This window comes from Solanum dulcamara, chromosome 5 (genome assembly GCF_947179165.1).
Source record: "Solanum dulcamara chromosome 5, daSolDulc1.2, whole genome shotgun sequence".
Lineage (NCBI taxonomy): Eukaryota > Viridiplantae > Streptophyta > Magnoliopsida > Solanales > Solanaceae > Solanum > Solanum dulcamara.
The window spans coordinates 77,973,980-77,991,622 of NC_077241.1; the positions used below are offsets into that span (position 1 = coordinate 77,973,980).

General features: G+C 33.2%; 1 protein-coding gene across 2 annotated transcripts; it reads left to right on the forward strand.

Moving 5' to 3' along the window:
• The first annotated feature begins 787 nt into the window (after positions 1-787).
• Positions 788-11,999, forward strand: LOC129890081 (general transcription and DNA repair factor IIH helicase subunit XPB1). 2 transcript variants are annotated; one of them, XM_055965608.1, is made up of 20 exons: positions 788-934; positions 1,155-1,198; positions 1,301-1,373; positions 1,800-1,968; positions 2,061-2,283; positions 2,398-2,454; positions 2,633-2,776; positions 3,650-3,730; positions 4,630-4,717; positions 6,446-6,783; positions 7,715-7,790; positions 7,882-8,075; positions 9,126-9,289; positions 9,532-9,604; positions 9,990-10,103; positions 10,877-10,957; positions 11,072-11,131; positions 11,237-11,320; positions 11,438-11,580; positions 11,691-11,999. In XM_055965608.1, the coding sequence occupies exons 1-20, from the start codon at positions 916-918 to the stop codon at positions 11,770-11,772; spliced, it is 2,307 nt and encodes a 768-aa protein (XP_055821583.1). In that variant the 5' UTR covers positions 788-915; the 3' UTR covers positions 11,773-11,999. The 2 variants fall into 2 exon arrangements, with proteins under 2 accessions (XP_055821583.1, XP_055821584.1); XM_055965609.1 differs by having other exon boundaries at positions 1,304-1,373.
• The last annotated feature ends 5,644 nt before the right edge of the window (positions 12,000-17,643 follow it).

The following is a 17,643-nucleotide window of genomic DNA, read 5'->3' on the forward strand; positions in this document are numbered from 1 at the left end:
TCTAATAATTTGTTTGCGAAAGTAATTTGTTACACTATCAAGAAAATAGTAATTTAGGATCAACGCTCGACTATCTATTTATTTTCTATATTAGTCTTTGATCTCCAAATCCTTCTTCTATTTTGGGTCATGTCCTTGGTAGCTTAGCTATTGTCTAATCACCTTTTTTCAATATTTCTTTGGACTATTTTTTTCTCTCCTAGACCCACCGTATTCAACCTCTCACACTTCATAACTTAGGCATCCCACTCTAATCTTATCTTGAATGTCTTCGTTCCAAATCTTATCTCTCTTAATATGCTCACACATCCATTTCAACATCCTCATTTTCACTACTTTCATCTTCTAGATGTGTGAGTTCTTGACCGGCTAACATTTAATCCCATATAACATAGCTGGTCTAACAATCATTTTGTAAAACTTGTTTTTGAACCTTAATGAACCATTCTTATCACAAAAAATATCAATACAACCTTTCATTTCATCTGTTCGCCTGCAATATAATGTGTAACATGATCGATTCATCTTCAATCTCCCCCTTTTCTACATCTCACAATTCAAGGAAAGTTATTCTCCGAAAATTAGAGTACATGTATTCTCAAGGAGAAATTTTCCCAATACACACCTTTTCTTAAAATAGTATTTTTTTTTGTTACCTCAATCAAATATAGTTTAATAGGTTTTGAGGGGTGTAACTGTAACTCTTTCACAGATCAGGGGTTACAATGCCAATTCCCGAAAATTCCCCTTTCCATAACAAATATATTTCTACAGAGCAACCAGAATTAATAAGTATTTGCCGATTTGCCTCAAAACCGCCATTGCAAGAGACTTATAAACCGAAAGAGAGAGAAGAGAGAAACTCTCAAGCTCAAATTTGGGTTTCTATAAAACAAATTTTGCAGCATCTCAGAAATGGGTCATCATGGACACGGTATTTTTTCATTAAAAAAAAAAGAACAAAAAAATCCCCAAAAATTAGTAAAAAAAGTTGGGAAAAATTTGATGGGAATTATGAATTTTTTATTATTTGGAATGAAATGAGCAAGTGGCAAGTAGTTTGGTTTAATGGGTAGTTGCTTGTTCGATTGATTTATATATGTATAGCTTTTGTATCAGTAGTTTGTTTATTTTTATTTATTTATTGAATTTAGGTGATAAAAGTCGACCCAGCAAGAAGATCAAGTTTGCTTCTAAGGTTTTTTGATTTCCTAGCTAGTTTAATATGTTATTTGGTGTTTTATTGAAGTATAAATTGATAAAGATTGCATTTTTGAAATTTGTTTTTGTGGTGATGGAGGAGGATTCAAGGTCTTCAACTGCTGATGATGATCAGTACTACCCTGAAGAAGGCAGTGACGATTTTCATGATGGTATTACTCTATCTTAATATAGAGGTGGATCCAGAATAATATAAAGTCTCATTTAGAAAAAAAACTATTACTTACTCTGTTTCAGTTTGTTTGTCTGATTTTCACTTACACATGAAATTTAAGAAAGTAAAAAAGATTTTTGAATTTTGTGGTTTTAGACTAAAGACAGTAGAATGTACTAAAATGCACTTTAATTTTGTTATTTTAAATATGCCATGTGGAAAGTATTAAAGAGTTGCCAAAAGGGAAATAGGCCTTCTTTTTTGAAAGGGACTAAAAAGGATAGCAAGACAAATATATTGAAATGGACAGAGTATGTATTGTCGCAGCCCTTTACAATTATACTAGGTAATGCTTTTATATGATAAGTTTGTGTTACGTTTTAAGTCGATTGATGTAGAAGGGTTTGAATCTGTTATAAAATAGGCGAGAGGGAAGGGAAGAAGATGGATTTCACTAAACTGGAACTCAAACCCGATCATGCCAATCGTCCGTTGTGGGCTTGCGCAGATGGAAGAATTTTCCTTGAGACGTTCTCTCCATTATATAAGCAAGCCTATGATTTTCTCATTGCCATTGCTGAGCCTGTTTGCAGGTACCTTTTATGTGGTTGACAATCTGAAATCTGTGTTCTTGTTTGTTTCTGAATGTTTTGAGAGGGTTAATGGAATTAGTTTTATTTTGTAGGCCGGAGTCGATGCATGAGTACAACTTGACCCCTCACTCATTGTATGCAGCTGTGTCAGTTGGTCTTGAGACTGAAACTATAATAGCTGTTTTGAGCAAATTGTCAAAGACCAAGCTTCCCAAAGAGATGATTGATTTTATTCATGCTTCTACTGCTAACTACGGAAAAGTGAAGCTTGTACTTAAGAAGAATCGGTATTTTATAGAATCTCCATTTCCAGAGGCAAGATAATGAGCTATATAGTAACAATGCTTTAATTTAACATATCTTCTCGACTATAGGGTCCACTGAGGACTCCTACAACTAAATTGATTCATTTGATGTGATTATCTCTAGGTTTTGAAAAGATTGCTTGCAGATGAAGCCATAGGAAAGGCTAGGATTTCTGCTGAGGTTTGTGCCCAATGTGTCAATATTATCAAGAAATTTGCCTGCATTGTTTTAGACTTGTGAGGCAGAAACACCAAAAAAGCACCAGACCCCATAACTTCGTTTTGATGCTTTGTATTTCTGTTACAAGTAGATACTACCAAGGAAATTTTATTGTCATTTTTGGTTATCTCTGAAATAGGGGATGCATGGAAATGATGGGTTTACTGTAAGCAAACCCGTGAATGAAATTGAAGGAGGACATGATGAATTGATAAATGAAGTAGATGTGGTTGCTGCGGCTGAAGAAAAAGAAACTCATTCATTTGAAATAGACCCTGCTCAGGTAATAATTCAATGCTTTGCAAGAAGGTCTCGTTTTACATTTCTGGCGGAGGTGGGAGCCACTGGTGTCGGATACCATTGTAATATCTTGCAGCATTTGCATGAAATAAACTAACTTCTGTTTTTGTAGTATTGCAAATCCAGTTAGGTCATCAAAAAAATAATTTCCAGTTCTCCTAAATTATTCTTGTTCTTTTAACTCTTTTGGTAACCAGTTCTCTTGTGGTCAGTGTTAGTTATTCATTGCTGATAAAACATCTTTGTTATGTCAGATAACCAACACAAGTATAAGCATGATCGTTGTTTTCACCTGCTAAGGATGTTTAGTTGTTTGTCTCCGTCTTTTTTGCTGTTTCCCTAGTATATGGTGGTCTCATTTTGGAGCTTGGATTTGCGCTAATGTATGATGGGCGGGATTTGGATACCGATGATTATGACTTGAGTAACACCAATGATGATGCTGTTAGATGTTGGTTCTCTAGCAATATGAATAAGTGGTGGCTTGATTAATAAATTGGATAACAGTATTTCTAGGACCAGACACTATGCAACAGTTCATTTTCACTACTCATTACAGTTGAATTGAAGACATAATAGATATAGTGAACTACTCAACTTTGCCTTAACTGTGCCATTTTGGCACCGTGTTTCACTTTGATATTTGTGCTTCAGTATCCTCCAAATGTCCTCTTAGGGTGCTACAATTGCCCATTTATCTGCCGTATCTTGTGGTTTGAGATAAGTCATGCTAAGAAAATATGTATGCTTGCTCTAGATGGCTTTCTCCTGGTGTTGGAACATCTTTGTGCATGCACACACAACTTTCTTTGCCCTCACTTAGAAGATGACAGCTTTCCAATTTGTATATGAACAGGTTGAAAATGTGAAGCAGCGTTGTCTACCAAATGCTTTGAATTATCCGATGATGGAGGAGTATGACTTCAGGAATGATACAGTGAGTTTTTTTTCTTCATCAGGGTGGACAGTGAGTAATTTAGCTGATGGAGAATCTTTCCTACTGTTAAAATAGGAATTAGATTCCCTTAGTTGAGGACTATGAAATATCTCTAGAGGCTTCTGTTTTTCAATTGAGATGCTATACAGAGGAACTTGCATTGAAGAAACAATTGTAGATGCTAAAGAGACTTGGTATTTTGGCTAAATTGAACTGGTGGAGGGGTCCCCCAGAGCGAGGGGGTGGTAGGGGTTCCTCGGGGGGGGGGGGGGGAGTGCATCTTTGGTATTCAATATGTATATATTGTTGGCATGGTTTATAATATTTCAAGAAACTAATTACTCCCTCAGTTTCAACTTATATGACTCTCTTTACGTTTTGGCATGCTCCAAAATGTTCGACACAATTGTAGTTTGATACAACTTCAAGAATTTAAATGCATTAAACGATTCACACTCAAAACTTCGATGTGATATTTCACTCTTTTCAACCGCTAGTTTAATATTTTATTCCACCATCATTAATATGTAATATAAGTTAAATTAACATCTTAAATATCATGCTCATCCAGACACCATTACATAAAATGAAACGGAGGGAGTACTTGACAACTAGGCTTTTGAGTTGTTGGGTTGGCACTGGGAAGGGATGACATGAATAAGTTGCTTGAGCTAGTAACTAAAATGGCGTGAGACTAACATTGCACCGTGTGGTGTGAAAGCCATTGTCGGATTCGTAGAGGCCAATCAAACATTTGGTCTTGAGTATGAGAAGATTTGAGCAATAAATTACCTCACATTGTTGTATTGTCAGTTGTTGTTTGCTATAGATTTGGAGGGTGTATCATTAATGAGGTCTACAAATGGCTAAGTATTCTTAATGCCCACTGAAAATTGCAGGTTAATCCTGATCTTGATATGGAGTTGAAGCCTCAAGCACAGCCACGGCCTTATCAAGAGAAGAGTCTTAGTAAGATGTTTGGAAATGGTAAGGATATAAAGCCAAATTTATTCAAGCCTAGGACTTTAATTTTTCCAATTTTTTTTTTTGTTCTCTATTTGAATGTCCGCTGTCCTGGTCAATGGATTTTATTTACTAAAACTTTTTATGTGTTCTTCTATTCCTTAGTCTTCTAATTAACTTAATATAATGATTAAGCTTCTGTTTATTTGTTACTTTCTGGTAATGGAAGTTGGGTAACTCTTCATGCATCTTGAATATTTTCGATGGGCACTCATATCTAAATTATCTTTGGTGAAAAACTGGAGAGAGAGTCTTAAGATGTTCGTATTTGTCTTGTTCCAAGAATTGCATGTAATCCGATTATATCCTGATTTTTCTAATTGGTAGAAATAGATTTTAGTCACTGATCTGATTTTATTATAATAATCTCATACCTATGGGTATGGACATTATCTTTGCTTCTGGAGTCGATGCTTTTTACCTTTTACATGATTTAAACTTACTCTTGAACTTTTTGCCAAATAAAGTAATCATGATAAATGATAAATATAGGAGGGAGGGAGTAAGCACATGGGTATTGTGACTGGAAATATAGATACTCCCTTGCTCCCATTTCTGGTTCTCTAGTTTGCTCCTAACTGAAGAGCGGAGCTGGCTTTTATATGGTTTTTGAATTTGAAAAAGAACTGGGCTCATGCATAGAAGTGAAAATCACCTTTTGTTTTGTCCAAAATTATGAGGGTAAAAAAAGGGGTTCTAGCTTTGAAGCGCTATAATGTCTTAAAAACAATGAATACCCAAGGGAAGAATGCCATTAACAACTTGTTTGGATGATTGTTACTTAATCATATTATTATTTTAAATACAATGTTTGTTTTGATTGTTACTTAAATTTTATTATATCAATAACAACATACCCTGTTGGGGTTTAGGGAGGATAGGATGTACGCAGACCTTACCTCTAAATTTTATTGCATCGTATCGTTGTATCCATTGTTATGTTACGACGAGAAGTCTCATTTTGTGTAACGACCAATTTGGTATGGTTGCGTCGTTACCTTATTATTTCCCATATTTTGCCTTAATTTTATTATTTCATTATCCTTTATCCTTTACCTAACTTTTTTATAATAACTCTACCCCGTACCCTACTTTTCTTTATAATATTGTAGGTTTATCCTTCAAATTGTTTATGTTTGACATTATGTAATGACAGAAAATGATACAATCTATCCAAACGTTGTATTCATCAAAACAATATAGTACAATGCAAAACAATACCATGTAATACGGTACCTTGTGAAACCATATGTAACAACAATGAAAGGCTGGATAACATTTTTGGAATGATCCGAAAAAGGAAAGTTTTTTTCAGTTGGAATGACTATTTAGAATCTTGGCATCTCATATTTCCTTTACAGGGGAATATAATCTCACCTTAGACGTCGTCTATGTGAGTTTCGCAAAAAATAGATGGTCTCATGTCTGCATAACTGAGGAAGGTTGTAGTAGATTGAGTGCTGCATACAAATTATGATGAATCCAATTAATGCTGAACTCAGTGTGTGGGGATTCATAAGCTGATTGGTTGTGCTTAGATTGTATGTCGTGGTTAAATTGTATGTTGAATGCTTCAGGAAGAGTCATAGTTGATTGGTTGATTCATGGTACTGATTTGTGGCTGTGATACCAAGTCGTAGTTGATTGATAGATTTAATGCGCTGTGGTTAAATGGTATGTTGAATGCTTCAGGAAGAGCAAGATCTGGAATTATTGTGCTACCTTGTGGTGCCGGGAAGTCTTTAGTAGGTGTTTCTGCAGCAAGCAGAATAAAAAAGAGCTGCCTTTGTTTAGCAACAAATGCTGTGTCTGTGGATCAATGGGCTTTCCAGTTTAAGTTGTGGTCTACTATCCGAGAAGAGCAGATATGTCGTTTCACATCTGACAGCAAAGAAAGGTTCCGTGGAAATGTTGGTGTGGTGGTGACAACATATAACATGGTTGCTTTTGGTGGCAAACGTTCTGAAGAATCTGAGAAGATCATTGAAGAAATAAGAAATAGAGAATGGGGTTTGCTCCTCATGGATGAGGTAAATGTTTGGTCTTGCAATGTTTCAAATTGTGTCTTTCAAATAACTATCCAGTATATGAATCTTGCTTTTCGCGGTTAATGCAAAATAATAGTTTATTTGAATGTTATCCTTGACAGCAGGAGTATCATATCCGTCTATGTTTCTGTTTATGGAAGAACACACAATCGTTCTTACATACATAGATACAGATACACACAGAAATAGATGCGCGCGCGCACACACAGACACACATACTCCCGTTTTAATGTGTTTTAGTTTTCTTTTTAGTCTCTTTTAAAAAAAGCACCTATCTATATTTAGTATGTTTTTAATTCCGATATTCCCAATTTACCTTTAGTGACACTCTCTTTATAGAAATGACATGGCATCTTAAGACCATAAGATTCACGGGGTATTATTATTATGTTCTACACACCTTAGTTTAAGACTACAAGATTTAGAAGTCTTCTTGACATTCTTAAACTTCGGGCACACTCAAGCTAAGACAGAGTAAAATGGAGGGAATATATATTATCTGATGTAAAGAAGTATGAAAGCTGTAGCGATTAAATTTTTCTTGGTTGAGTTTCTCATTTCTGTGCAACTCTTGTTCTTAGTTGTTGCCAATACGTAATGGTCGATTTCGTCTCACTAATTTCCTTTTATTTGGGAACTAAATAGTATATGGGAAAATTGATTTATTCTAAAATGATATATCTATATTTATTTGAATGTTTATAAAATATTTTTTTCTTTCTCCTCTAGTGCTATGTACAATTGGATGTTTTTTTTAAAAAAAGTTCGGGTTCAGTACAAGTATCTTGTGGGAAATGTATGTTGCAGATTTATTTACCTACGGTTAATTTCAGCTTTGGAGACAGATATTAAAGGTGAAGTTTGTATGTATACTGGCATAAATATAAGGGTCTCTTTCTTGGCATTTATGCAGGTGCACGTGGTTCCTGCACATATGTTTCGAAAGGTCATTAGTATCACGAAATCACACTGCAAACTTGGGCTTACTGGTATGTATTTCAGAAAGAGTTTTTGCAAATTGCAATGTTAATTTTGTTTGGTATTTCACAAAATTTAATGGACTATTTGGCTACTTGACAGCTACACTTGTCAGAGAAGACGAGAGGATCACTGATTTGAACTTTCTAATTGGTCCCAAGTTGTATGAAGCAAATTGGTTGGATTTGGTGAAAGGAGGATTTATTGCAAATGTACAATGTGCTGAGGTGTGGTGTCCTATGACGAAGGAATTCTTTGCTGAATATTTGAAAAAAGAGAATTCAAAGAAGCGACAAGTACGTAGTCTTTTGTAACTGTCCCATTGTTTAATGCTTAGAATGCAACGTTTGATGACTTCACATCGACTCAATTTCCTTTTGTTGTTCATCCCGTTGAGGAGCACAGATTGGACCTTAGAACATAAGAAGATTTCTTAATAAGGATTAGTCTTTTTTTGAGTAGTGAGTGAGCATTTTATATAAAGAAGCACAAAGATTGTGCAATGGTTACATCAGGATTCTTACAAGTATTTCAATCTCCATATCCTCCAGGAACCTTCCAAAAACTCTCTTCCTACCTACTAGTCTGAGAAAATCTAAGAAGCTATCTATGTCATAAACTTTCTACATGTTGCACTAAATCTTAAGAGAGATAAAACATGGAGCTTCCGGGTGCGAAATTTTTCTTCCTTTTGTATCTCTCTCGGACTTCTATATTGCCCATATTGTTAAAATCCAAATTTGGCAGTCATACTTTTCCTGGTATGTGGAATTTATATGAGAGATTTCAGTGTTTTGCTCAGAGAGACAATCTTCCGTATTCCCAAGTAAGTGGGAGTTATATGAGAGAATGTTCCCTAGGGATAAGTGTCAAAAGTGTGAGAATCAAACGAAGTAACTAAGCACCTCAATTGCTCACCAGCATTTGCGTGTTTTGGTAATTTCTTTCTTTTTTTCTTCTCCTCTTTGGTAAATCCCACCATCAAGAACCCCTTCCCTGGATGCAGCAGTGATCCTTTCCCAGTTTTCCTTGGTGACTGGAACTCCCAACCTCTTGATTTGAAAGTCTAGTGGTATTGTCACTTAGCAACGTCACTATTTTCCCATTTCAGTACTGTCTGTCATGTTCAATTCTTAAAACATTGATCATCAGAACCCCCACAGATGAGCAAAAGGGACCGAGCTTGTCCTTGGCCAGTGGAATGGAACTTGCAATTTCTCTTTCTCAAATTCATGTTTGTTTGACTTTGCAATGCAACTTTTCTGTAATATTATTTTGAGTTCACCCCTTTCTGTTGGCGATTGTTATTATTCTCTTGTAACTCTCATATCCATGTGATGTTCCAGGCACTTTATGTGATGAACCCAAACAAGTTCAGGGCTTGTGAGTTCCTTATCCGCTTTCATGAACAGCAGCGTGGGGACAAGATCATTGTCTTCGCCGACAATCTTTTTGCACTTACCGAGTACGCAATGAAGCTTCGGAAACCTATGATCTATGGTGCTACCAGGTTTACACCAGATGTCATCTCAATAATTTCATGTTGCTTTGCTATTTTAGACCATGTTGCTCGGGCTCTCCAAAAATGTTGCCACACCTGTGTACGATCCTCCAAAAATGCACTACTTTTGGACGATCCGACACTCACCTGGCAACAGTTTTGCAGAGTCCGAGCAATATAGATTTTAAATGCCTTTTTGTTTGCTTCTCCATTTAAAAGGTCTTAAAGGGGAATTTTTTCTTGTTATGCAGCCATGTTGAAAGAACAAAAATTCTTGAGGCATTTAAAACTAGCAAGGAAGTTAACACCATATTCCTTTCCAAGGTATTGTGTTCAAGCAGATTTTTAATATCATTAGCTCGGTGATTTAGATGGACATTGCAAGTTGTGTTCAGCCGAGTGTTTTTTGAGTACTTCGCATTGATCATAAAGTGTTGATTTTGGACCTTGGATTGCCAAATATGGCTCACTGTCTTTCTCTTTACACACACACACACACATGTTATCCATATGTGTGTGTTTTCTTCAAGATCTTTGAAAGTTTGCGTCTGTGGTTGTGCTGAACCATGATTCTCTAATCTGTCATGCCATAATTCATTTGCTTTAGCCTCTTTCCAGTTAAAATCATAATTTTCTTGCTACCTATTCGTAAGTGTTAAGTTCAAAGTTTTTCTTGTGTGGATGGTGTGATTTCTACTTTTATTTACAGGTGGGTGATAACTCCATCGATATTCCTGAGGCGAACGTTATAATACAAATTTCGTCACATGCTGGTTCAAGGCGACAGGAAGCTCAACGTCTAGGGCGTATTCTCAGGGCCAAGGTGTGTTTGTTTTCTCGTTCATAATTGCCTCCCTTGATTCGTATTTTAAGTGTCTATTAAAAATCACGATAATTGATAAAATCTCTCTAGTGAGTGATTCTCCAGGTAAATCCTTTATACAAATAACATGTTGTCATTGTGTTTTCGAAGGGCATATATATGACTAATAGATGGCTCATGGCAGTCTTCTTCATCCTTTATCTGCTACCATAATGGTGGACAGTTGAGTTAACCTTTTGATAAGATTAGCTATTATTTGGCCGAAATTCCTCCTGATAAGTAATATGAAATATGTACTTGGCTAACAGACCATTCTATAAACATCTCTATACAAGAGAAAAAAGAAAAAAACCAAACCTTCTTCCATGGTTTTAAACATAAAAGTTGAAATAACTTCAAATATTTAGTGCATGTCCAAATAGACTTGGAATTGAAAATACCTGCATATCTAGGAAAGAAGCACTTATTAGTAAGTCAGAACTCCTTAATATTGGTAACTGTAACATATACCTACTGGTATTAAGCATATTAATTATCTTTTAGTTGGTCTTATCTTTTGCGGAAGTTTATTCGGCAGACTTGCCAATGAGAGTCGAAAAGGAATTGTAATTCTAGGGAGATGCATGTGTGTAATCATTATCTGACTTCTCTGGGAATATATCCTCATAACAGCCTCTGGTAATATATGATTTGACATCTAGATGCTTGCAACCTTTTTACCCAAAAAGATGTTTCCAAATCTAGCTGTCTTCATCTCATTGTTGGGTTGACAGGGGCGGCATCAAGATAGGATGGCAGGAGGTAAAGAGGAGTATAATGCATTCTTTTACTCGCTCGTGTCAACAGATACCCAGGTACAGAATCCTTTCCGGGTTTCTAGTTTCTGTTGATATCTTATGTCTTCTTATGCGCTATTTGGAAATAACATTTTAATAGTATATGACCTTACAAGCAATTCTCAATTCCAGGAAATGTACTACTCAACCAAAAGGCAGCAGTTCTTGATCGATCAAGGTTATAGCTTTAAGGTACTGCCTCTTGGCAAAGCCATTTATAGCATACATGTTGTTCTACCTTCTCTTCTGAATACAGCGACCGTTTGTAATTCCTCTTCTGACCTGTTGTTGTATTAGGTGATCACAAGTTTGCCGCCTTCTGATTCTGGGCCTGAGTTATCTTACCATCGTCTTGATGATCAGCTTCAACTTCTTGGAAAGGTGGTTGTACTTCCTCCTTTCTTTTTATCTATACATCAAGCAAGGAGTTTTTTTGTTCAGCACTTAAACTTTAAGATTGTTGATCTCTACTCACCTGCTCTTTACTTTCGCCTGTAGGTACTGAGTGCTGGCGATGATGCAGTCGGTTTGGAGCAGCTAGATGAAGATGCAGATGATGTAGCTCTTCAAAAAGCCCGTCGCTATGTGGGTTCTATGAGTGCCATGTCAGGAGCTAAAGGGATGGTTTATATGGAGTACAAGTATGATGATTACTTTTCTCTCACTTTGAATGAATGCAGATAATTAAATGCAAATTTCAATATTGAAACTGAAATTTTCTAACAAATAGTTGTTTATCTAAAATATGCAGCACTGGAAAGAAGGGCCTTATCAAAGGCAAGCCTAAAGATCCAACCAAGAGACATCAATTATTCAAGAAACGATTTGGTTGATTCAACCCTAAACTTGTACAAATATATCTCTTAGGATTCACAATTCATTAGATTTTTGTCTAGAAATTCCTCATAAAATTCTCATATAAGATTTTCAGTTTGCTCAATATTTTTTATTATTACAATGGTCTATAAATTGCAAGAGAAATCAAAACTGGGTCATTCATTAAGCAATTGTCCCAAAAAGAGACGACTAAGAAAAATTGTGGAAGAAATCATTTGTTTTACGTGCGCTAACACAAATTCAAATTAATTGAGACTCATGCCATAAGAAGAGCCAGAGTTTTACTATTGAGCCACCCCTATTTCATGCAGATCTCTCTATTCTGTTTATTAATGGAAGTCAACCATAATTAGTTGGAAACTCTCTGTGCTACGTGTGATATTTATAAATTTAATTGATTAAAATTTACAATTAAATATTATAAACATTCAAATCAACTGATCAAACGTATAAGAAAAAAGAATATAAAAGTGTCACATAGTTCTCGAGGAACAATCCTTTTATACAGGAAAGAGAAGTTAACCTTCAGAAATTGATATATTCACAGAAATAACATGTAGATTTAATGATTACAGTATTAGTCTGCATTATTATGTTATAAATATAAATTTGCATTTCATACGGACATTATACATTCCAAATTGTTATTTTCTATACAATATTTGTCTTAAAATATGAACAAGGTACAAGGTTACATGGCAACAGGCCCAGTTTGAAACGAACAAAGGTCCAAAACCTCATTTCACCAGTCCAAACTAGCCAATTTAGGACCAAGGGGTTGAATTTCAAAGCAAGTCTTAACGGAAATAAACAGAAGTCAATTAACAATTTGGTAATATACTCGATAAACACTATATCATATCAATATTTAAGTTTGGGAGGTTTTAAAAAATTTAACAAAGCACTTGTCCAGATCAATACTTCTCAAGTAAGTATAAACAAATACAAGGGTGTGTATATATATATATATATCAAAATTTCTTTTTACAAATATATAATAGATCATACTCCAATCATTGGGCAAAATTATATTTTTACATATCCATTCGGTTGGGTCTATTCACCAATTTTCTAAATTAGTCGGATCAGTAAATTTTAAATATCATATGCCGAAAAAAGGAAAGAATTTGTGGGGTCTTGCTTTAAGTTTTGGTTATAGCTGATATTTTCATTCGAGATTTTTCGCCGATACGAATTCAAATGGATCCCTTTTTCCGTCTCTAGCTTTGTCCAAAGGTAGATTCAAGATTTTAATTCAGTAGGTTTAAAACTCAGTTTCAAGTTTCAACTATTGATTCCATCACCTTATTTGAGTTTTCGGTTAATTTCAATGACTTTTACACAAATAAATTTAGGTGTAAGTCAAAAGTATTGATTTAAAATAGAAAACCGCAACTATAGTATACTAGAATCGACCCTTGAATAAAACACCTCTGATCAAGAAGTTTTTTATTCTCAAGTCGAAAATTCTAGTGAAGCTATGACCCACAATCACACAACTCTCTCATTGAAATTAAAGTTTCATAAAGAAATTAAAATAGAAAATTGGCTTCTATAAAAGTTGGAAAATAGCTAGAGCCTAGAAGAACTTTGTGACCATAGAATAAGAAAGTAAATAGGGACAGATTATGACTTGCTCATATAACATAATGGATACTCTATATCTTAAATTGGTTCTCATGAGTTGTATAGGGACCTAGGTTTTACTAGAAAAATTAAACTCCAAAGGTTTTCTTTTTATTAAGACTTCCTAGAAAGGGTGGTTCTTATTATTGTCTCATTTTCAAAGGCCTACATTTGCACTAAATGGAAGAAGTTATGTTTCATTATTAATTAAAAACATATTTACAGTATTCTTATTTTTTTGAGTTTCCTATCTGCATTATTAAGTGTAGGTGTTTTCTATTTGAACTATCATCAAATATTTATCAAAACATACCTCAATTATTAAATGTTCACTGTTCCTACCTAAAAATTTAGTTACGAAACGAAAATATCTGAATACTTTAAATGTGTTTTTCACATTTCACGCTTTATTTTTAGTATGGAAGAATTTTTAGTATGTGTAACTTGCATACTAAAAAGAATATATCCCATTATTTGACCTAGAAGATTGCAAATGTAAATCTTGTTGTCTGCCTTGGTGAACAAACATGAAAGGTTAACAAAGGAAAAAAGATATAAAAAGGAACAATCAAGTTTCAAGACTAAGATGCTATTGTGCGTTCAAGAATGTGGTCTAGTGGTAATTGAAGTTAGATCAAATTCGTAAAGTATCAGAATTCAAATTCTAGTAGATACAACTTAATCTAAATGCTATATGATTTCTTATCATATGCTTAATTAGCTTTAATGAACACAATTACCTAATAGTCGTGTTGGACGTACATGCGTATTGAGTCAACTTACGGACGTCTCAATTAAAGAAATACCAAGCAGAACCAAAAAGAAAGGTCAAAACTCAAAAGTATGATGTCTAATCCCAGACTTGAAAAGGCAAGTTTAGTTGTAATATCTATAAGCTATCAAAACTACCTAAAATGAGAATCGTGCTACTTACAGACTCAAAAGCACTGGATATAATTAAGGTCCCCGTCATTAAAAAAAAAAGAAGTTTTTTTTCCAAATTAGAATCTCATTAAATATTCTTTTAACAACTTGCATTTATTTCACAAGATTTTAAGTTGATAAATTGAAAAAAAAAATAGTTCAATATGTTTGAAGATCAGTCTAAATTGCTACATATATATTCGAACAATTCTAGTTCTTTATATTTACTAAAATCAAGAACTTTTGATCATTATAATGATGTTATATATATTTGTTGGAATTGGATCGTGAGAAGTACATGAGCCGTTTAAATTAAATAAATCATCAGGATGAACTTCTCAAATTCATTTTCACCAATTTGTATCTTAAGAAAAAGATTTTTCATAGTTTCTTTCCAATTAACGTCTCATATGTATGTTTTTATAGTACCATTGATGCATATAACTTAAACTCGTTTCACAAGTCCTACTAATGAAAAATATCAGCTTTAAGAGTCAAGACTAGCTTAATAACAAGACCCCAAAAACTTTGCAAAACTAGCACATCATGGAAAAACTTCTTTTTTTTTTGAAGTTAGGAAAAAATGGGCAACTTATGGCTTATGTGAAGGTTAGAAGAATATATTTTGTAAGTAAACATAGGGTTTAAAAAAGTGACATATATATTTGTACTTCATTTGGTACAAGAAAGTTTCATTTTGTAACACAAAATGAAAAGATTCTCATCACTTGAATGTCGAATATTAATTGAAATTATAAAGTTGAAAACGATATAAACTTAAAAAGATATGTACCACAAAAGGTTTAAGTATGCTTCTATTTTTAATCAAAAGTTTTCGGGTAATTGAATTCGAATTTAAAGGATAAAATCATTTTTAATCCGAAATAATTTACCTTCCTAGTTACAAAGGAAAATTTATAACATGAATCCAAATTAATGAAGCTCCAAAGCAAATATTAAATTTGAACCAACTTTCTAGCTCTGCCCCGATCAACAACTAGTTTTCTAGTTCTTATTCTTAATTAATGCTATTAAAGGCACTGTTAAGACATGTTCATTACTTTTGAATGTAATCATTAACCAGGAAAGAATTAACTTTATGGTTCACTGAATTAAGTCCCATTAATATTATTACGACCTACCCTAAGGAATTTTAGTGTGCTTTCTAATTAAATCAAATATGAGTATATATTTAGGTACATAGAATCTCTGTCAACTTGTACAAATCTTGTTAATTAAACTCTGCTTAACCAATTACTCCATCCGTTCAGTTTTACTTGTCCATTTTAAATTTTGCACACCCCTAAATATAAAAAAAAAATGATTAATATGAATATTTTTTCACAATATTCATATTAATTGATGTATAGTCTTAGATCTTGAAAAATAATTTGGGGAATCAGTAATTAATATTGAGAGTAGAACAGGAAAAAATAATTGTCTTTTCTTGATATATTAAAAGCGATAAGTAGAAGCAAAAATGTATTTTTGAAATACTAAACAAGTAAAAATAAACAGAGCAGATAATTAAACTACATTATAGTTAGAAATTGGGAAAATGTACAAGTACTCCTTAAACTATATATGAGCGAATTTCCAGTTACACACTTTTCTCAATCAAATAAGGGTATAATTTATTTATTTTTGATTTTTTTTTTTTTTTTGGATTGATTAATCTAGAAAGCTAATAAAATTGTATTAGCCCATATGTTATGATTTTCAAAATAGTAATCACCTAATTATCACTCTTATTAGGTCTTATTAATTTTTGACTATATGCTGCACTAACAAAAGAGATGTTTAGCATAATCATAATTGTAATTAGCTTCTTCACCGTTATAATTAAGTTATGAACAACTAGTGTAATATTATTTAATTTTTAATTTGTTGAAAAATTTCTCTCCGTTAATTGGACAAAAAAGGTAACCAATAATAATATAATTTAACTACTACAGAGCTAGCACAAATTGTTTCTGAATTCTTTAAGGGAAAGTTATATATAGAAGAACATGAGACCTTTTTATTTTTATAATTTATCAAAAAGTTCAGTCAAGGAATTTCAAACCCTAGAGCCTAGGAGATGTAATTTATTAGTAATAATAAAAAATAAAAAAGAACCTAATAAAATTATTATATTTTGATCAATTTCCCTTTCCGTGCTGTCAAATCAAGTGATATATATATATTTATAATTTTGCTAAATCTATTAGAGCCATTGATAGAATGTGGTCGGCATAATGTCTTTTAATTGACATTTTATTGTGACTTAATTATGATTTTGCTTACTCATAATTTCTAGTTTTCTTCTTCATTCAGATGTGAAATTCGTTTAAAGTGTAATATGCACCCTTCGATCATCAAAGGTTTGCTCTTATATATATATAATAAGGTATTGACAATTTTTGACCTAGACATGCACAAATTTGTCTTTTAACTTTTAACCCAAAAGACACTTTAATAATTGGCTCTAAACTCATTTTATATAGTCTTTAATTTTTCCTTCTATTCCAATACATAATTTATCTAATATATGATATGCACCTCTTCTTCATAAGCTTATCCATCGTCGCATATGTTTAGTTTTCTCAATTGCTACATTTTCATAGAAGTACTTGACAAAGACAAATGCATGCTTTCCAATGACTAAAACTAAAAAGAAGTGAGTAAAAGAAACTATTAAGAAGCATTTATTTTCTTTTTATATAATTATTTAATATTCAAATTCGACTGACTTGATTAATTCAGATCGAACCGAATGTGATCATTTAAGGAGAAGTATTATGAGAAATAGGGTTAATTATTGGGTACGTCTTGAAAAATAGTCACTATACTATGATTTCAACTTTCACAAACAAATTTTTATGATAACATCTTAGAATTTCAATTACTATAAGTGAAACTCTAAATTATTTTTCAACTATAAATTACCCCAGTTCTCCCCACTAAAAAAATCGAGTAAACTTTTCAAATAGTCACTTTTTAATCCAAATCATATCATGCCGTTTTAAATTTCATTAACTCCATAATAGTAATTATTTTAAAAAAACAAAATTGAAATGTAGTTAATGAGTGATATTTTTACCAGAATTTCTCTATTACTATAATTCAAAATCAAAATCGCTAATTAATATAAAAATTTCGTCCATCTCACTACAGAGTTACCAATCATTTATTCATTTGTATAGATATTTCAGAAGCCAAAGCATGCTTTATTTCTAGGTAGTAGGCATAGATGGAAAAAAACACTTTCCAAAGCTTGATTAGCATCTTTTTATAAGCAACTTTATTTAATTAATACTAGTTGTCACCACTATTAT

Excerpts from the sequence above, each read along its gene's own strand:
- LOC129890081 (XM_055965608.1), top strand. Across the intron at positions 7,791-7,881 it reads CTGCAAACTTGGGCTTACTG|CTACACTTGTCAGAGAAGAC; the intron begins GTATGTATTTCA and ends GCTACTTGACAG. Across the intron at positions 11,321-11,437 it reads AGCTTCAACTTCTTGGAAAG|GTACTGAGTGCTGGCGATGA; the intron begins GTGGTTGTACTT and ends TTTCGCCTGTAG.